At 42.0% G+C, this 21,367-nt stretch overlaps 1 protein-coding gene across 7 annotated transcripts; it reads left to right on the forward strand.

The window, feature by feature from the left end:
* Positions 1-154: 154 nt before the first annotated feature.
* Positions 155-21,098, forward strand: LOC139421520 (nucleolar transcription factor 1-like). 7 transcript variants are annotated; one of them, XM_071172483.1, is made up of 23 exons: positions 155-790; positions 897-1,008; positions 1,650-1,748; positions 3,676-3,773; positions 3,922-4,094; positions 4,248-4,331; positions 4,512-4,667; positions 4,842-4,906; positions 12,478-12,604; positions 12,743-12,853; positions 12,974-13,107; positions 13,222-13,363; positions 13,467-13,508; positions 16,370-16,468; positions 16,778-16,933; positions 17,156-17,302; positions 17,408-17,518; positions 17,606-17,694; positions 17,774-17,963; positions 18,066-18,113; positions 18,241-18,309; positions 18,415-18,531; positions 18,645-21,098. In XM_071172483.1, the coding sequence occupies exons 4-23, from the start codon at positions 3,692-3,694 to the stop codon at positions 18,759-18,761; spliced, it is 2,259 nt and encodes a 752-aa protein (XP_071028584.1). In that variant the 5' UTR covers positions 155-790; positions 897-1,008; positions 1,650-1,748; positions 3,676-3,691; the 3' UTR covers positions 18,762-21,098. The 7 variants fall into 7 exon arrangements, with proteins under 7 accessions (XP_071028584.1, XP_071028587.1, XP_071028588.1 ...); XM_071172486.1 differs by having other exon boundaries at positions 18,651-18,987; XM_071172487.1 differs by having other exon boundaries at positions 18,241-18,294; positions 18,651-18,987.
* The last annotated feature ends 269 nt before the right edge of the window (positions 21,099-21,367 follow it).

Genomic DNA, 21,367 nt, shown 5'->3' on the forward strand with positions numbered 1-21,367 from the left:
ACAGTGCTGGTCCACAGGAGCACCACTCCAACGCGGTTTAACGACGCTGTGCGCTCATTGGAAAGTCATTTGTTTTCATTGGATCTGGCTGTCTGGATTGGATGGCTGGATTACGCCCCCAAACTGACAAGGTGGAGTTGGAAGAAATTACATGAGTGAGAAAATGAAACCGTCAAATAGGCTACTCGACTTTGCAAATAGGAGCACCACTAAAAGTATAGGCCTATCCATGGAACACAATTCCAGTATCGTTTTCGCAATCTGTCAACAGAGTTAGCGCTGGCATGAATATATGTTTATGACACTTTTTTTCTCAAAATGTTCAGTAGGCCTTAACACTGCAGATTGTTATTAAAATGTTAGTTATTATGCTATAATTTGTGAAATGACTTTGTAACAACAGCTGACTAAAGTTCCACTTGGATATAGGCAGCTGTCTGGGACAAATCACTTTTACTAAAGTATCGGTAGTCTAAAATATTTGCACTCGCTCATTGTCTTCGGTTGGCAACGGCCGTTCGAGAGCTAAATGTGGAAAAATAGTATGGCTGTTGGTGATGCGTTCGGCAGCGGGGGAGAGATCGAAAATGCGGATGTCTTTGCTAAGAGAAATGGTCGGATCGAGAGAGCTACGCGTTGAGTGGAAGGAGAAAGCAAGTGAGATGGAGGCGGGGGGAAGTTCCCATCTCTGCGGGGACTGGAGCGCCTGTGCCCTGGACCGGCGGCGCAGTGCTGGCTAACATTCAACCCAACCCTTGTTCCACAACGAGCTCGACTCACGCTGAGACAGGTAAGGCTCACAGCCACCTCCGTCAATTCGACTGCTCAAAAGCTATATAAACAAAATTATTTCCACAAACAATTTACGCTCAATATGGTTTATTTTCTCCCTTTAGTAATTTTAAAAGAACACCTCATCTTGAATGCCTTGTGTTAGCAAAACACTGACTGCTGTAGGGTAGATCATTCCGAGGTCGCCATACCCGAATCTCCTCTCCTTTACCACGGGTAAGAAATGCGAACTATAGGGTCTAAATAATATGGTGTAAATTGATAACATTTGCAGTGATTATGGACCACCGCCAATTTGGAATTTAATTCACCAATGTATCTTATTTTCTACTAAGAATTGACCATTTCCGCGCCGAGACCTCCATGCGGTTGTTGACAGAACCAGCCGCCTCTCTGGTTAGCCATCATGGATCTCAGTTTAATATCTCACCGTGTGGGCTCGCCCTCTATCTCGCTTGACAACCATCATTGCCAACCTGCGAAAATCAGTCTTTGGTACTGTTATAGTTGCCTATGATCCTGGTGCGGGGCAGGTTAGTTGCACACCCAGGCTTACTTTAAACCCCATTTCTTGCTAAGCATGTAGTGCGCCATCTGAGCTTGTCACGGTCGGTATCCTAACTGACTCGCGCTTTGCCTGTAGCATGGCGGCTCTGGGATCAACCTCGCGCCAGTGAACCATTTGCAATCTCGGATGTACAAATATTTCATTATGTGTGGTGTCAATTTGATACAATGTAACCGCGGATTGAAACCTTATGAATGATGATAAATTGTAGTTAAGTATCATTTCAATTCTGAAGATTAGCGAAGATTGTTACCATTTATTTCCCTTTTTCTTCATTCGTGTGCCTCAGTCTTCATGACCCATCCTCGCCACACGGCTACAAAACCTGGTTTACCCCGTGTTCAACAACAGCTGAAAGAAAATTCAGGGTGGATAGAACCGTTTCACGGTGAGTTTGTTAATTTATATCGTTGTTTTTCAAGAAACACAACAGTGAATGTGTCTGTCTGAGATGAAGGATTTTCTAAACATGATTCTCTTTCATGGAGACGAGGTCAGTGTTCGGGTCGCAGTCGTTTGGAACTGGATTTTTTTCCTATGGGTTTATGCAAAACTAGTAACGTTAGGCCGATACGTAATATTTTGGACGACCAATTACAAATACATTTATCTAGTTAACGTTACCTGCAATATTGATGTAAATGTATATACAAAATAAAAACGTGAATCATTATCCATGGTGAATCCCCTGAAGTTAGCCAAGCTTTAGCTAGCTAGCATAAAAGTTGACTGGTCTGGTGGTGGTTTTCATATTTTAAATTTACAGTAGCTAACTACTACACATTTTTAAACCTTAAAATGTATAGATTATTGTCATTTGATTCTTTTCACAGGTGGCCACCGTGTTGGCTAACCTATTGCTGTAAATTAATGTAAATCTGATGGCTGCTAACATAATATAGCTAGCGAGCTAGCTAACCATTGCATTGAACCAGCGTAGTGCGGTTGCAAGTAGCTAGCGCGGTCGTTGGCTCGGTTGGAGTTTGTGGACCCCCAAACCATCTTTACATACCAGGATATTACTTTTACATTTCCCATAAACTGCACTGATTAATTGGGACACTAGCTAATTATGTCCAACCACTGTTTTAAGCGCATCATTAGACCAGCGATACTTGTATCCCCCCTTAAATGCACTGGCAGTCCAACACAGGCTCGTGCGTACTATATCACCAAGAACGGGTAAACAACAGGCGGGGTGCTGACTGCAGAGTCGACATCACATATCCGAAATCGGTTACGCGCAAGAATGTCCTGCTTTTTCGAATCTTTTTCGGTTTGATTATGGTTGCCCGCTTCGATACTAAAACGATTAAAGCATAGAAACGGGTCTCTGAGGACTATGCCCAACAATTTAATTTATTATAAAGCGTAATATGTATCCATATTTGGCCCCTCACAAGAGTCAGCCGATAGAGATTTAAGGCGGAGGCAGGTTTCAATTCCAGCTCAATGTTGGTAGTGTGGCTTTGTCGAGTGGTTCATTTGGTAGTAATGTTCCCTGGCCACCATTCCCCTTCGTTGGAGACCGAAAGCAGATCTCCCGTCCATAGTCAGCTGGTTGCCTACAGCTGCCTCTAAACGTTCGCTTCCTCCTTCTGTGGAACCTCCCCACCACCACTCCGGGAAAATCCTCCATTACCGACCGACAGAAGACATGGTCGACAGAAAGCAAAATAAGTTGCTACTTTAATGTAGAATAAGCTAGCCTATTTTCCAAATCGACATAAAGAACATTACCAGTCGTAGCCTTCTGCGGAGTTATTTGAGATGTGAAACCGTCACAAGCTATAGCCTGTCTCACCGTGTAGCGTAAACGTTTAGGGGCGGTGTAATAAACATTAATAACCATCATGTCGAGGTCGATTTTAATTTCTAGGATTTTAAGAGGCTGGAATTTCTTACCTAATAGCTTGTTTGGAATGATTAAGAGCAGTCGAATAATCTCTGTCCAATAAATATTGTTTTCAGTATCACATTTTACACACTTATTTTAATATGCAAGTCGATATACTAGTATAATTATATACATTTTTAACCTCTAGCCTATGCCATTTCAAATGTGTTTAATCTCCAATCATTATTTTTTCCCACATATTTCCTAATATCACAAGGCATAGCATTGGCCAAAGTAGTTTTCTGTTACTTTCTCACATTTGCATGCATTAGGTGTATGCATAGGTAACTTGGCTATTATGTATACTGTGTAGATACTTTTTTTTGCTGGCACAGTAGTGAGAGTAACTTGTATATTATTCACAGCCATTAAAAGAAAGGGATAGTGTTTTATTGCGATCTGTTTTGTTTATGTGCAGGTTAAAGAAAGTACAGATGAATGGAGAAATGGACGCGTCCACTAAAGACCAAGGTGAGATCATAGTCAATCAACGTGAGATCATAGTAGTCAATCAAGGTGAGATATAGTCACAACATGGAGCTTCTTCCTTCCATCCCCTTCAGATTATTGTGCAAAATTGAGATATTCATGATTTTTTTCACTTCAGCTAGGATAATGGTTGCAGGACAGGCAAGCTGATGTGTGTGTCCTTGTGTGGCTATAGTGTGGACGCAGGACGACCTTCTGAATCTGCTAGAGGCCATGAAAGTCAATCTTCCCCAGAAGGACCTGGCCAAGTACAAGACGTCGGAGTCCCATCTGGACTGGGAGAAGGTGGCCTTCAACTCATTCACAGGAGAGATGTGCAAACAGAAGTGGAACGAGGTCTCCAAAGTGGTACGCCATGTCTCTTTCATGTTATACTGTGGACTGGGGGTATTTATATTTGAGAATAAAAGTGGATTTCCAACTCTTGTCAGTTTAATATCTACATACTGCATCTTGCCTCTGCAATGTGTTTTATGTTGTTGTTCTGTGTCTTTGGTTCAGATCCGTAAATTTCGCACATTAACAGAGCTGATTTTCGATGCCCAAGACTTCATCAAGAACCCGTATAAGGGCAAGAAGCTGAAGGTGAACTGCATATCCTCTTTTTATGATAGACACTATCAGTTGATACTTTCACAGGTGACACATTATTTTCTTAGCAAATTCAGTCATTTGATGACTGATTTGACTCTCTTTTTGTGTGTAATTTTACTCATTTGGTATTGTTCTTTCGAATGTTCTTTTGTTTTATTTTTCACTGAACAGAAGCATCCAGATTTCCCTAAGAAGCCCCTGACACCATATTTCCGCTTCTTCATTGAGAAGAGGGCCAAGTATGCCAAGCTGCACCCTGAGATGAGCAACCTAGACCTCACCAAGATCCTCTCCATGAAGTACAGAGGGCTGCCTGACAAAAAGAAGGTCAGAAGCAGGGAGAGAGTGGGAAGGAAAGGAAGAGATGCAATTAAAGGGAGGGATATAGTGACGTTTGGGATGGGGGGGTAAATATGTTCTCCCTGGTAGATACAATTTATTTGAACTGAGTAATTTGCTGACGTTGCTCATGGTCGACTGACTTGTTTTTTTTTACAACAGAAAAAATATCTAGAAGACTTCCAGAAAGACAAAGAAACGTTTGGGCACAGCATGTCAAAGTTCAGGTAAGGTTCAAATTTAGGTTATCTGCAACTGGAGTAAATCTATATTTGAAGGTGGGATTTCTCCATTGTGTTGAATGTGTTTTAAATTGCTTGATGAGTATTTTTATTTAACCTTTATTTAACTAGGCAAGTCATTCAAGAACAAATTCTTATTTAAAACGACGGCCTACCAAAAAGCAAAAGCCTCCTGCTGGGATTAAAAATAAAATATAAATATAGGACAAAACACACATTACGAAAAGAAACAAAACAACACGACATAAAGAGAGACCTAAGACCACAACATAGCAAGGCAGAAACACATGACAACACAGCATGTTAGCAACACAACATAATAACAACATGGTACAAACATTATTGGGCACAGACAACAGCAGCATGAAGGTAGAGACAATAATACATCACACAAAGCAGCCACAACTGTCAGTAAGAGTGTCCATGATTGAGTCTTTGAATGAAGAGATTGAGAATAAACTGTCCAGTTTAAGTGTTTGTTGCAGCTCGTTCCAGTCTCTAGTTGCAGCGAACTGAGAAGAGAAGCAACCCAAGGATGTGTGTGCTTTGGGAACCTTTAACAGAATGTGACTGGCAGAATGGGTGTTGTATGTGGAGGATGAGTATGTGGAGGATGAGGGCTGCAGTAGGTATCTCATATAGGGGGGAGTGAGGGTTTAATAAATAAGCATCAACCAGTGGGTCTTGCAATGGGTATACAGAGATTACCAGTTTACAGAGGAGTATAGAGTGCAGTGATGTGTTCTACTGATCACCCCAATCCACAAAAGTAGAGACAAATTTCACCCCAATTACTGCCGCGGTATATGCGTCAACAGAAACCTTGGGAAAATCCTCTGCGTTATCATTAACAGCAGACTCATACATTTCCTCAGTGAAAACGATGTACTGAGCAAATGTCAAATTGGCTTCTTACCATATTATTGTACGACAGACCACGTATTCACCCTGCACACCCTAATTGACAAACAAACCAAAACAAAGGCAAAGTCTTCTCATGCTTTGTTGATTTCAAAAAAGCCTTCGACTCAATTTGCCATGAGGGTCTGCTATACAAATTGATGGAAAGTGGTGTTGGGGGAAGATAGCCTAGTGGTTAGAGCGTCGGGCCAGTAACCGAAAGGTTACGAGCTCATGGCTGCTGGTAGACTCTTGACTCATTCCCCTCTCATTCAGCCCCCCTCCCCGAGCTGACAAGGTAAAAATCTGTTGTTCTGCCCCTGAACAAGGCAGTTAACCCACTGTTCCTAGGCCGTCATTGTAAATAAGAATTTGTTCACAACTTACTTGCCTAGTAAGTAGCATTGGTGGCAAATCTGATGGCCGAATGATAAAAAACATCTATCCGCTCAAGAGCACCCTTACCTGCTGATCTATAAATTATGTCTCTGTAATCTAGATGGTCATCTGAATCACAGCCTACTTCGCCAAATGGGTGATTTAACCGGTCTGGGAACGGGGTTCCGCTAGTTCCGCTAGCGGAACCACAATTATGTCTCTGTAATCTAGATGGTCATCTGAATCACAGCCTACTTTGCCAAACGGGTGATTTAACTGGCGAGTGGTTCCGCTAGCGGAACTAGCGGAACCCCGTTCCCAGACCGGTTAAATCACCCGTTTGGCGAAGTAGGCTGTGATACAGATGACCAGCAGGTCAGGGTGCTCTTGAACGGATAGATGTTTTTTATCATTCGGCCATCAGATTTGCCACCAATGTTACTTACTAGGCAAGTAAGTTGTGAACAAATTCTTACACTTACCATTTAGCCAGTGAAATTGCAGGGCGCCAAATTCAAACAGAAATCTCATAAATCAACATTTTCAAACATACAAATATTAGGCACCATTTTAAAGATAAAATGCTCGTTAATCCAGCCACAGTGTCTGATTTCAAAAAGGCTTTACAGCGAAAGCTCCACAAACGATTGTTAGGTCACCACCTAGTCACAGAAAAACACAGCCATTTTTCCAGCCAAAGAGAGGAGTCACAAAAAGCAGAAATACAGAACATTAATCACTAACCTTTGATGATCTTCATCAGATGACATTCATAGGACTTCATGTTACACAATACATGTATGTTTTGTTTGATAAAGTGCATATTTATATCCAAAATCTCATTTTACATTGGCGTGTTATGTTCAGTAGCTCCAAAACATGCAGTGATTTTGCAGAGAGCCACATCAATTCACAGAAATACTCATCATAAACATTGATAATAGATACAACTATTATACATGGAACTTTAGATAAACTTCTCCTTAATGTAACCACTGTGTCAGATTTAAAAAAAAACTTAACAGAAAAAGCATACCATGCAATAATCTGAGTACGGCGCTCAGAGCCCAAACCAGCCAAAGAAATATCCGGCATGTTGTGTAGTCAACATTAGTCAGAAATAGCATTATAAATATTCACTTACCTTTGATGATCTTCATCAGAATGCACTCCCAGGAATACCAGTTACACAAATGTTTGATTTGTTCAATAAAGTTAATCATTTATATCCATATACCTCCTTTTGTTAGGGCGTTTGGTAAACAAATCCAAACGCGCGTGCAAGTCCAGCAGAAAGGTCGGACGAAAAGTCCAAAACTGTTATGTTACTGGTCGTAGAAACATATCAAACGAAGTATATAATCAATCTTTAGGATGTTTTTAACATAAATCTTCAATAAAGTCCCAACCGGAGAATTCCTTTGTCTGTAGAAAAGCAATGGAACGCGAGGTAACTTTCACATGACCGTGCGTCACGAGCTCATGGCTGCTGGCAGACTCTTGACTCATTCCCCTCTCATTCAGCCCCCCTTCACAGTAGAAGCCTGAAACAACATTCTGAAGACTGTTGACATCTAGTGGAAGCCTTAGGAAGTGCAAGATGACCAATACCCCACTATCTTCAATAGGGGCTGAGTTGAAAAACTACAAACCTCAGATTTCCTGCTTCCTGGTTGGATTTTTTTCTCAGGTTTTCGCCTGCCATACGAGTTCTGTTATACTCACAGACATCATTCAAACAGTTTTAGAAACTTCAGAGTGTTTTCTATCCAATACTACTAATAATATGCACATATTAGCATTTGAGACTGAGTAGCAGGCAGTTTACTCTGGGCATGCTTTTCATCCAAAAGTGAAAATGTTGCCCCCCATCCCAATGAAGTTAACAAGCTCATTCGCGAAAGAAGCACTGTCGTTGCACCAATGTGTACCTAACCATAAACATCTATGCCTTTCTTAAAATCAATACACAAGTATATATTTTTAAACTTGCCTGCTAACATGAATTTCTTTTAACTAGGGAAATTGTGTCACTTCTCTTGCATTCTGTGCAAGCAGAGTCAGGGTATATGCAACAGTTTGGGCCACCTGGCTCATTGCGAACTGTGTGAAGACCATTTCTTCCTAACAAAGACCGTAATTAATTTGCCAGAATTGTACATAATTATGACATAACATTGAAGGTTGTGCAATGTATCAGCAATATTTAGACTTAGGGATGCCATCCGTTAGATAAAATACGGAACAGTTCTGTATTTCACTGAAAAAAATAAACATTTTGTTTTCGAAATGATCGTTTCCGGATTTGACCATATTAATGACCTACGGCTTGTATTTCTGTGTGTTATTATATTATAATTAAGTTTATGATTTGATAGAGCAGTCTGACTGAGTGGTGGTAGGAAGCAGCAGGCTTGTGAGCATTCATTCAAACTGCACCCTCCTGCATTTACCAGCAGCTCTTCACTGTGCTTCAAGCATTGCGCTGTTTATGACTTCAAGTCTATCAACTCCCGAGATTAGGCTGGCAATACTAAAGTGCCTATAAGAACATCCAATAGTCAAAGGTATATGAAATACAAATGGTATAGAGGGATATAGTCCTATAATTCCTATAATAACTACAACCTAAAACTTCTTACCTGGGAATATTGAAGACATGTTAAAAGGAACCACCAGCTTTCATATGTTCTAGGGCACGGAACTTAAACGTTAGCTTTTTTACATGGCCACATATTGCACTTTACTTTCTTCTCCAACACTTTGTTTTTGCATTATTTAAACCAAATGGAAAATTTTTTCATTATTTATTTGAGACTAAATAGATTTTATTGATGTATTATATTAAGTTAAAATAAGTGTTCATTCAGTATTGTTGTAATTGTCATTATTACAAACAAAAAAAATATATATATATATATATATATATATATATATATATATATATATATATATATATATATATATAAATAGGCCGATTTTAAATCAGTATCTGCTTTTTTGGGTCCGCCAATAATTGGTATCGGCGTCGAAAAATCATAATCGGTCGACCTCTAGTAGAGAGCTTGTTGGACACCAAAAGCTTTGTTGTAGAGCATTTAACACAAAATCTAGGGATGGGCCAGCTGAGTATAAGACTATCATCTGCATATAAATGTATGAGAGAGCTTCCTACTGCCTGAGCTATGTTGTTGATGTAAGTTGAGAAGAGCGTGGGGCCTAGGATCGAGCCTTGGGGTACTCCCTTGTTGACAGGCAGTAGCTGAGATGGCAGATGTTGTGACTTTAAACACTGCACTCTTTGAGAGAGGAAGTTAGCAAACCAGGCCAAAGACCTCTGAGACACCAATACTCCTTAGCCAGCCCACAAGAATGGAATGGTCTACCGTATCAAAGCTTTGGCCAAGTCAATAAAAATAGCAGCACAACATTGCTTAGAATCAAGGGCAATGGTGACATTGAGGACCTTTTTAAGGTTGCAGTGACACATCCATAACCTGAGCTGAAACCAGATTGCATACCCGAGAGAATACGAAAGACATCAAGAAAGCCAGTCAGTTGATTATTATAGTTTTTCCAACACTTTTGATAAACGGGGCAAAATAGAAATAGGCCTATAACAGTTCGGATCAGATTGATCTCCCCCTCAAAATAAAGGATGAACTGTGGCTGCCTTCCAAGCAATGGGTACCTCCCCAGAAAGGAGAGACTGGTTAAAAGATCAGAGATGGGCTTGGCGATGATAGCCTTAAAGAAGAAAGGGTTGAAACCATCTGACCCAGATGTTTTTTTTGGGGTCAAGTTTAAGGAGCTCCTTTAGCACCTCGGACTCCGTGACTGCCTACATGGAGAAACTTTGTAGTGGGGCAGAGGAAAAAGAGGGACAAGCATCAGAGATTGTCACATTAGAAGGGGTGGGAGATGAGAAAATGTTGGATGGGAAGTGAGGCATGGCTGAGTCATAGGAATCCTGACTTAATGAAGTGGTGATTTAAAGAGCTCATTCATGTGCTTCTTGTCAGTAACAACCACATCATCAACATTAAGGGACAGGGGCAGCTGCGAGGAGGAGGGTTTATTCTCCATGTCCAGAGCTTCTTGGGGTTAGACCCATAGAGAGAGAACTGCTCCTTAAAGTAACTAACTTTAGCCTTCCGGATAGCCTGAGTGCACTTATTTCTCATTTGTCTGAACGAGAGTCTGTCAGCCTGAGTATGCGTGTGTGCCGAGCCTTTCACCTAATGCAATTCTTGAGGTGGATTAACTGCAAGATCACGGTTGGACCAGGGGCTGAACCTGTTTTTAATTCTCATTTTCTTTGTGTGCATGTTTGTTAACAATACCACAGAAAATATTTTTAAAAAGAACGTCCAAGCATCTTCGACAGGGGATCAAGCTGATTATATACCATTTTAGAGGCCAGTTCATGAAGGAAGACTTGCTCATTTAAAGTTTTTTAGCAAGTGTCTATGACACATCAGGACAGGTCGTTTCACTGACCAGCCATTACGAACACAGGCTGTAAAACATTGTTCATTAAGGTCATTACAGAAAACACCAGCCTTATACCTATCAGGATTATTTGTGAGGATAACATTGAGGAGAGTAGCCTTTTCTGGGTGTTTGGAGTCATACCTTGTGGGATTGGTAATAATCTGAGAAAGATTTAGGGAGTCCCATTGCTTTAGGACATGGTCAGGTGGTTTAAGCATGTCTTAGGGCTGTTAGGGTACAGGTCGGTGCTGATGGGAGGACGATAGCACCCAGCAACAGTCAACAAAAAGCCATTTGAAAGTTGTAATGCTTAAAACCAGCAAATCAAATTGTTCGGAGACAGACTTGGTGGAGATAACCAAGCACTGAAGGTGATCCTTGGTAAAGATTGCCACTCCCCCACCTTTGGAAGATCTGTATTGCCAAAAAAGGTTATAAGCAGAAAGGTTAACATTAGTATTCAAAACACTCTTCCTTAACCATGTCTCAGTAATGACCAACACATCTGGAGCTGTGAACCCACACCTTCAATTGATACATTTTAGGTAATAAGCTTCTAGTGTTAACGTGCTGAAAACCCAGGCTTTTACAAGAGCAGAAATCAGTGAAGCAGAGCACAAGTCAGAATTAGGGCTAGAAACAGTCGATGGGCTCGGGTGTACATGCAGATTTCCAGATGTCATCAACAGTAATACAATCAAGGCACGGCATATTACAGGGAGAGCTCTGCAGTGCTGATTTATGACATCTGAATGTGCATCAGATGGCAACAAGATCCTATTGTACAGCAATTTCATCAGGTAACATGAATGCAAAGCTGGCGAGAGGTGGTTAGAATAGGATGGAAGGTCAAAAGTCAGTGTAACCAATAGTCAGAGTCCCGAGTGTGGGAACAAACAGTCTGTCCCACGGTTTGGTAAAGAAAGTTTGTAGTCAACAAAGCATGCAGGAGTCATGAGGCAAATGGAAAAATGCACAAGAGAAAAAATAAGCCATTGTAAGTTCAGAGTCACTCGCCCCAACAGTGCGCGTGTGCTGGAGGCGAGCAAAATCTCAGGAGAGAGGGCAGTGTGGTGGGGGTACCTGTACCAGACAGGGGGAGACAGGCCAGGGCAGACGGTGAACAGATCGCCAGGTGGAATTTAACCCGCATTGCAGCAGGCAACGGGGGTAGGTGTCACACCCATTTGGGAGAAGCTTCTATTTCTGGAGGCAGATTTCTTGTAGAAAATAACAGTGAATGGTCTTTGAACAGCAGGTGGGGGCTTCAAAGGGCGCTTCAAAGATTCCTGCCACTTGTTGGGCCCAAAGGCCTCGACACCCTTTACTTTACACCTCAGTGCTAATTAAAGTTGTATTTGGTCTGTCCTTGCAAGCCTGGCAGCCTTAACTCAGCATTCAGTCCCCATAAAGTAAAATATCATTGTTTTCTTTTTTTTCCTTCTTGGCTTTCAAAATAGCATCAGACCAAACACTACTCACTTAGTTCCAGGTTGGACGGTATCATCAGGTCTCTACTGTTTGTTTGCTAGAGCCCCTCCGTATAGCTTGGAAAAAGGAAACCTTGGTAGCAGTAATCTCTCCGGTTAATTTTGGTCAAAATTAGGTTTTAGGTTTGAAGACCATGCTGTGGAGGGTAGCATCCTGCATATGTCCCTGCCGAAAAATAAAAGTTTATCTAACTCCAAGTCTATTCTTTTGTAAAAAACATGTTAACATGTGAGAGCTCACATGTAGCTGTCTCTCTCTCTCACAGTAGTCATTGGGTTTCTGTGTGACTATAGGGAGGACCATCCCGACCTGGTGGAGAGCATGGCAAAGAAAGGTTCTAATGTGCCAGAGAAACCCAGGACGCCTCAGCAGCTATGGTACAGTCACGAGAAGAAGGCCTTCCTCAAAACACACGCAGACGTGAGTTACGCTTTTCAGGACAGTTTGTTAGCAACCAACAAAAACACAATGTTCACACTCAATGCTAACGTGCTAAAGTTGAACTATGTCCATCTGAAGCAACATATATGTTCTAGAATCTATAATATCTGTTACTAGGCGACCACCAAAGACATTAAAGACAGTCTTGGGAAGCAGTGGACACAGCTGTCAGACAAAAAGAGACTCAAGTGGATTGCCAAGTCCCTGGAGATGCACAAAGCATATGAGGTGGGAGCATCCTCAAATATGAGGCACAAGACTCTGAAGATGGCCAAATTACTGCCTGACTTGGCTATTTCCAAGAGGGTTAATTGATTTTTAACCCGTGACCCTGTTTGTTTTCCACAGGAGGTGATGAAGGGCTTCATTGAGACTCACCCAGAGCTCAACATGAGCAACGAGGACATCGTCAAGTCCACCCTCACCAAGGCTGAGAGACATCTGAAGGACAAATCTGATGGCAGGCCAGACAAACCACCCCCGTGAGTACTAATCCACACCAGCACACTTTTAATCTTACCACTGGGTGATCACATTGTTAACTGGACTTGGTGACGAGGGTTGTGACCGTGTTGTGTATTCTGTGTGTTTTATAGGAATGGTTACTCCATGTTCTGTGCGGAGTTGATGTCCAGTATGAAGGACGTGCCCAGTACAGAGCGCATGGTCATGTGCAGCCAGCAGTGGAAGCTGCTGAAACATAACGAGAAGGACGGCTACCAGAAACGCTGCGAGCAGGTCTGTACTTCACTAGCAGGTGGACTGTTCACTCCAATGTTGACTTTTTGGACATACTGTCAGAAGTCCTAAGTGCTCAACTTTTCACAATTCTCTTTTTCAGAGAAAGAAAGAATACGAAGTCGAGATGAACCGGTTTCTTTGTGTAAGTTTGTTTTTCTACATGTATGTGTGTGTCTGTATATAGTTGAAGTTGGAAGTTTACATACACTGACACAGAACCCAAACCGGCTGCGCGTGTGTGCCATCGTGCATACATTTATTTTGTCCCCCCACATCAAACGTGATCACGAAACGCAGGTTAAAATATCAAAACAAACTCTGAACCAATTACATTAATGGGGACAAGTCGAAAAGCATTAAACATGTATGGCAATTTAGCTAGCTTGCACTTGCTAGCTAATTTGTCCCATTTAGCTAGCTTGTTGTTGCTAGCTAATTTGTCCTGGGATATAAACATTGAGTTGTTATTTTACCAGAAATGCACAAGGTCCTCTACTCTGACAATTAATCCACACATAAAACGGTCAACTGAATCGTTTCTAGTCATCTCTCCTCCTTCCAGGCTTTTTCATCTTTGAACTTATATGGTGATTGGCATCTAAACTTTCGTAGTATTACCACCACGACCGGCAACACAGTTCATCTTTCAATCACCCACGTGGGTATAACCAATGAGGAGAAGGCACGTGGGTACCTGCTTCTATAAGCCAGCAGCATACCACCCTGCATCCCAATGCTGGCTTGCTTCTGAAGCTAAGCAGGTTTGGTCCTGGTTGGTCCCTGGATGGGAGACCAGATGCTTCTGGAAGTGGTGTTGGAGGGCCAGTAGGAGGCACTCTTTCCTCTGGTCTAAAAAATATTTTAATGCCCCTGGGCAGTGTTTGGGGACACTGCTCTGTGTAGGGTGCCGTCTTTTGGATGGGATGTTAAACGGGTGTCCTAACTCTCTGAGGTCATTAAAGATCCCATGGCACTTATCGTAAGAGTAGGGGTGTTAACCCTGGTGTCCTGGCTAAATTCACAAGCTGTCCCTCATACCATCATGGTCACCTAAATTCCCAGCTTACAATTGGCTCATTTATCCCTCTCCTCTCCTGTAACTATTCCCCAGGTCGTTGCTGTAAATGAGAATGTGTTCTCAGTCAACTTACCTGGTAAAATAATAATAAAAAATTAAACGAGGAGATGGGAGACCTTGCAGTGCGATCTGCGTCAGAAATAGAAAGGACTTCTATTTTAGCCCTTGGCAACGCAGACGCTCGTGAGCAGTGTGGGTGCAAAAATTGAATAACATAGATTTCTACATTTATTTTGAAACGCTCGCGCACACGACGCTTGCGGTGTAGTCAGGGTTTTAGGAGTCATTAAAACTTGTTTTTCAACCACTCCACAAATTTCTTTTTAACAAACTATAGTTTTGGTAAGTCGGTTAGGAGATCTACTTTGTGCATGACACAAGTAATTTTTCCAACAATTGTTTACAGACAAATTATTTCACTTATAAATTCACTATCACAATTCCAGTGGTTCAGAAATGTTCATATACTAAGTTGACTGTGCCTTTTAAACAGCATGGAAAATTCCAGAAAATGATGTAATGGGTTTAGAAGCTTCTGATAGGCTTATTGACATCATTTGAGGCAATTGGAGGTGTGGCTGTATGTCAAGGCCTACCTTCAAACTCAGTGCCTCTTTGCTTGACACCATGGGAATATCAAAAGAAATCAGCCAAGACCTCAGAAAAAATGTGTAGACCACCACAAGTCTGGTTCATCCTTGGGAGCAATTTCCAAATATCTGAAGGTACCACGTTCATCTGTACAAACAATAGTATGTAAGTATAAACACCATAGGACCACGCATCAAACCGCTCACGAAGGAGACGCGTTCTGTCTCCTAGAGTTGAACGTACTTTGGTGCGAAAGTGCTAATCAATTCCAGAACAACAGCAAAGGACCTTGTGAAGATGCTGGAGGAAACGGTATAAATGTATCTATATCCACAGTAAAACGAGTCCTATATCGACATAACCTGAAAGGCCGCACAGCAAGGAAGAAGCCACTGCTCCAAGTCTGCCATAACAAAGCCAGACTACGGCTTGCAACTGCACATGGGGACAACGATCGTACTTTTTGGAGAAATATACTCTAGTCTGATGAAACAAAAATATAACTGTTTGGCCATAATGACCATCGTTATGTTTGGAAGAAACAGGGGGAGGCTTGCAAGCCAAAGAACACCATCCCAACCGTGAAGCACGGGGGTGGCAGCATGATGTTGTGGGGGTGCTTTGCTGCAGGAGGGACTGGTGCACTTCACAAAATAGATGGAATCATGAGAATGGAAAATTATGTGGATATATTGAAGCAACATCTCAAAGACATCAGTCAGGAAGTGAAAGCTTGGTCGCAAATGGGTCTTCCAAATCAACAATGATACCAAGCATACTTCCAAAGTTGTGGCAAAATGGCTTAAGGACAACAAAGTCAAGGTATTGGAGTGGCCATCACAAAGCCCTGACCTCAATCCTATAGACAGTTTGTGTGTGTAGAACTGAAATGTCGTGTGCGAGCAAGGAGGCCTACAAACCTGACTCAGTTACACCAGCTCTGTCAGGAGGCATGGGCCAAAATTCGCCCAACTTATTGTGGGAAGCTTATGGAAGACTATCCAAAACTTTTGACCCAAGTTAAATAATTTAAAGGCAATGCTACCAAATACTAATTGAGTGTATGTAAACTTCTGACCCACTGGGAATGTGATGAAAGAAATTAAAGCTGAAATAAATCATTCTCTCTACTATTATTCTGACATTTAAAAATGAAGTGTTGATCCTAACTGATCTAAAACAGGGAATTTTTACTGGGATTAAATGTCAGGAATTGTGAAAAACTAAGTTTAAATGTATTTGGCTAAGGTGTATGTAAACATCCAACTTCAACTGTTTCTAGTGAATGAGAGCAGAGGCAGTATGTATGTTATTTACTCAGTGTCTGTCTGCAGAGTATATCAGAGGAGGAGCAGCAGCGTGTGCTGGGGGAGCAGAAGATGATTGGCTTTAAGAAGGGCAGCGGGGGCAGCAAAAAGAAGAGCAGAGCAAAGGTAAGTCCCACAATGCGTCAGTATCACTCACCTCATCAGCTCCACATATTTCACAATAACAATCATAAGGAAGTATGAAATGGAGATGACTGTAATTTTATCAATCTCAGACAAAATAGATATTGACTGTAGTATGCATTATTTCACTGGTATTGTCACAGCCCTACTTTCTGCTTACAAGCATGGCAAGGATGAACATATTTTTATTTTTTTTACAAATTCAATTGGATCAAGGGGTGTGTGCTTCACTTTTCCTGTTGCGATAAAGTTGTATTGAATTGAAAAAAGCTCCCATCGCTTAAATTGCAGCCTAGCCCAGAAAAGCCCAAAAGGCCCATCTCGGCCATGTTCATCTTCTCTGAAGAGAAACGTCCCAAGCTGCAGCAAGAGCGACCAGACCTGTCTGACAGTGAGCTCACCAGGCTGCTGGCACGCATGTGGAACGAGCTCTCAGATAAGAAGAAGGTACACACCCCAGTTTAATACACACTACCATAGTGCAGCTGAGGGAGGGTTCTGAACAGTAAGATGCAGTATATAAATATCTATGGTATAGAATAAAATGCAGTACGATGCATGACCGCATCAATTATATGGCATCGGCTTGTGTCGATGAAAGGGGATTTCTGGTTTCAGCCTCTACCTGTGATTGTTAGCTAAATAACTGACGTTGTCTTCCCCCTGTAGGAGAAGTACAAGCGCCTTGAGACGGTCCTGAAGGCAGAGTCTGTGAAGAAGGGACAAGAGGAGCGCAGCCGGCTGCCAGACACCCCCAAGACTGCACAGGACATCTGGCAGCAGAGCGTCATAGGAGACTACCTGGCCAGGTTCAAGGTGGGTGACACAACTATGACCTTGGATCAGGACTGCCTTTTAAAGCATGTCAACTGCTTCTCCCCTTGTCCTGACTATCTACCTCATTCCTCCTGTGCTTTACAGAACGACCGGCCAAAAGCCCAGAAAGCCATGGAAGCCACTTGGAACACCATGGAGAAGAAGGAGAAGATCATGTGGATTAAGAAGGCAGCTGAGGACCAGAAACGATACGAGGTAAGTGGAATCCAATGTATCTGAAAGGCATAGGCCCCAGACATTTAAGTGTCCATTGAGACTTACTGGCACTCTTTTTGCTGACAGAGGGAGCTGAGTGAGATGCGCTCTCCTGCAACCATCATTGCCTCAGGGAAGAAGATGAAATTTGATGGTGAACCCAAGAAACCCCCTTCGTGAGTGTATTTCTGATGGAGTGCTTCTGTCTGTTTTTGATAACTATATTGATCTAGGATTTGTAAACGTACCTTTCAGGAATGGCTACCAGAAGTTCTCTCAGGAGATGCTGTCCAACGGAGAGCTGAACCACCTCCCTATGAAGGAACGCATGGGGGAGATCGGGGGCCGCTGGCAGAGGCAGCCCCAGAAGGAGAAGGACCGCTACAAAAAGATCGCTGAGGAGAAACAGAAGCTGTACAAAGTAGAGCTGGAGCGGTGGCTGGCGGTACGCCATCTTTGATTTGTTGCAGACACTAAGTGCATTGAACATCCTAGAAATTGTGTGCCTGTAATGACCTGACAAATTAAAATGTCCCTGCTTTCACAGAGCTTGTCCTCACAAGAAAGAAATGTGTACAAGGAGTACAACTCACAAGTAAGTCGTCCGTGCTATTCTATTATGCCTTAGAGTGAGTGTTACCACAAACTCTCCCTGTAGTTGCTGGCAAATTAACATGTAAACAAACTGAGTGTTAATCTTAATCTCCTATTGTCTTCCTCAGAAAAGAAAAACCCCAGTGAAACCAGGAGGCACTGCAGCCAAAGTTAAGGCCAAGGTAATCAAGAAGTCGGTAAGTCCCAGCTCTGTTCAGTTTATCATTACCACTCTACTTTTAATTTTACTACTCTGCTCTAAGTCAAACATCATTCATCTCTGACGATCAATCTTCCCCCAGGACACAGAGGATGATGATGATGATGATGAGGAGGAAGAGAAGGAGGCTGCCTCATCAGATAATGATTCTTCCAGTGCAGAGGACAGTGAGGAGGAAGATGATGATGATGATGATGATGTTAGTTTTCAGACTTGGGTGAAATTCATCATTGCTGTTGGAAATTATAATGGTGCCCTTGACTGACATGACATGAGGCTAATGTTCTTGTTGTGCGACACCTCTTCTTGTAGAATGAGGAAGACGACGATGATGATGATGAGGAGGCGGAGGATAAAGAGAACAAGTCAGAGGGGAGTAGCAGCAGTGACTCGAGCTCAGTGGAGACATCGGACTCTGATTCAGACTGAAACTGGTCCATGGTGACCCAAGAGAGACTGAGCAGCGCTGAGCCAAGAGTTCAGGGAGCGCTGCCACTGTGCCGGCCCTGCTCTCCTCACAACCCACCACCAGAGGCAGCCCCTGCCCCACCATGTCCATTTCTCACTCGCTTTCTCTCTTCTGTGTTTCTTCATTGGTGTTCTGTACAAGGAGGGTGAAGACCCTAACACCACCACATCATGCCCTTCATCTGTTATTCCTCCAACCCTGCCTTGACCTGCTCCCCTGCCCAGCCCACACAACGCTGGGTTCAGGTGGGGACATTTGGCTTCCTTTCTATATTCTGTGACTAATAGGTTTCTATTAGCTTTTTTGGGGGTGACTGTTGATTTTGGCCCCATCCTGTTTTGTCAGTGTCTGTCAGATGCTAGAGGCCACGATTGTGAAGGGGGGAGCGGGGAGTTGTGAACAGGCCTCCGAGAGCCAAAGAACCTATTTGTCTGTGGGGTTATTTTGGGGTGGGGGGTGCAGGGGACCAAATAATTGCACTCTTGAGAATGTTTCCTTTAGTCTTTTGTTCTTCAGCGCCTCTCAACTTTCGTCCTGCTCTCAATGTGTATGTTTTAATTATTAGGTTCTTAACGAGGTGGTATCTTCAGGAAAAATTAAGCCATTATGAATGTCTCTTGTTGTTGCTGGAAATTTAGAGGAGATGTATTCATCCACAGTTTTAGTTAGATTTTGATGCATTTAGTAAAATGGCTTTTGCTTGTCTTTGACAGGTGTTCAAGTTCAAAGGTGACTGACAGTCTATTTATTTATGCTACATAGAAATGCGTCCAAGCTTTTTTGGGGGACAATTTCAAGGGTCTTTGTGGAGCAAGTCCAAGACAATTCTGTTTGACTCATGTTGGTTCTCATGTTGATTTTTCAGTTTAGATTTGTTCATCCACTGGCCTGTTGAACAGAATAAATAATGAATGTTTCTTAGTGGCATCAAAGGAATATATCGTTTATCGATTAAGAGTTTTTGCTTGCCACTCTTACAGAGTAGTTATTTTTTCCCGGACTGCAGATAACAAACAGACTATGTTGTACAATTTAATATTGGTTTTGATTTCTTCCTTGAACCACTGTTTTACACTTCTATTTGATCTAAAGCTGATTTAATGAATTTGTTTTAATAATGTTGAGGGCTGTGGTCAGTTCCATTTGAAATCAGGGATAGATTGAAATGGATCCATTTAGTTATTTTAAATAAAATAAAATTGACCCCAACCCCGATATTCTTTTAGTCGAAGTATCCCATAAAATCTTTGCACTTCATGTAAGCCTGTCCCATACTTCCTGTGGTAAACTGTTCAGCCCCTTCATGTGTTTGTATGAGAGCGACTGCATTGGTGTGTGCTGTCTGCATCCTGCGTTTGACTGTGGCTTCGATTATCTACTCTTCTCCGTGTGTGTACTTCTCCACTGCCCAAGGATTAAAAAACATTTGCTTGGTGAGAGAATGGGCTAGACTGTGTTCCTAAAAATGTTTCTTACACCAGTCGCATGCTTTTAAATCCTTGAGGGGGCAGTGAACGAGTTTGCACTTAGGGGAGAAGGGTACAGAACCCGACTGCAATCTGTGAAGGATGTATGTGCCTGTGTGGTGTAGGAGGCACTTCTCATCCCATTACAACACAAACACCTTGATGAAGATTTTTGTTAATGCCCTTTTCTCAAAATGATTAAAGCTGAGTTGTGTGGTCCTGTTGGTTACCAGCACAAGGACAGATGTGTTAGACAACCCACTGGACAGGTTATGTCATAAGTTTAACTTGTTTCCAGGGCAGTACAATGGGTTAACAATGGCCCCAGTTTTAAATGGGACTGAATTAGTCCATTTCTAAATCTCATAATTGTTGATTAACACCAGCATGGTGGGCTATATATGATTTGGTGAAGGGAATGTGGGAAATGTTATGGAGGGTGGGATACTGGATTCGGGAAAGGGATTTGTGGGATGGTGTTGCCAATGGGGATACAACATACTGTTTGTATGGTATTTGTAAATATTGCTTTTTTTGTATTGTGTGGAATTACTTTGATTTGTAGTTTGATTTATTTGGCCAAGTCTTGTCAGTGGCTCCGTCGGAGGTGTGAGTCCATTGCTTGCAGGGGAAACGTTTTTGATTGTGTTTGTCCGTTTTAGTTACTATCTCTCCCCATGTTGGTTTCTTTGTATAAATGACTAAATGAGAACGGCTTTACAGATTTGTACTGCTGATCATTTGACACATTTTTGATGTTTTCTATAGCAGAGGGTGTTATGTCCCTGCTATTTAAGCATTTGGCAAATAAACTTGGTCTTTAATAAAGTATACATATTGCATTCATTTTTTTTACAAATGATTGTAGGTATTATATGATGGATGTTGAAGACAATTGCCTACTGAAAATGGATAATGGACCAACTCAAATAATATGTTCGAAATGCCGACCAAACAATAGTGTCCTAAATAAATGGATCAATTAGAATTGTCAGATACTTACAACTAGATATATAAATATACCCTAATCTGTGATTTGGTTGTTTCATGAGAACTAATCGATAAACGATAACCGTGATTATTTCACCTCTTCCCTTTCC

The sequence above is a fragment of the Oncorhynchus clarkii genome, chromosome 12 (genome assembly GCF_045791955.1).
Source record: "Oncorhynchus clarkii lewisi isolate Uvic-CL-2024 chromosome 12, UVic_Ocla_1.0, whole genome shotgun sequence".
Classification (NCBI taxonomy): Eukaryota; Metazoa; Chordata; class Actinopteri; order Salmoniformes; family Salmonidae; genus Oncorhynchus; species Oncorhynchus clarkii.

What these genes read in the sequence shown, in the direction of transcription:
- LOC139421520 (XM_071172483.1), top strand. Translation starts at nt 3,692, where the DNA reads ATGAATGGAGAAATGGACGCGTCCACTAAAGACCAAGGTGAGATCATA. An exon ending in TCCTCAAAACACACGCAGAC is followed by an intron (nt 12,605 to 12,742) that starts GTGAGTTACGCT and finishes ATCTGTTACTAG; the next exon opens with GCGACCACCAAAGACATTAA. An exon ending in AGATGCACAAAGCATATGAG is followed by an intron (nt 12,854 to 12,973) that starts GTGGGAGCATCC and finishes TGTTTTCCACAG; the next exon opens with GAGGTGATGAAGGGCTTCAT.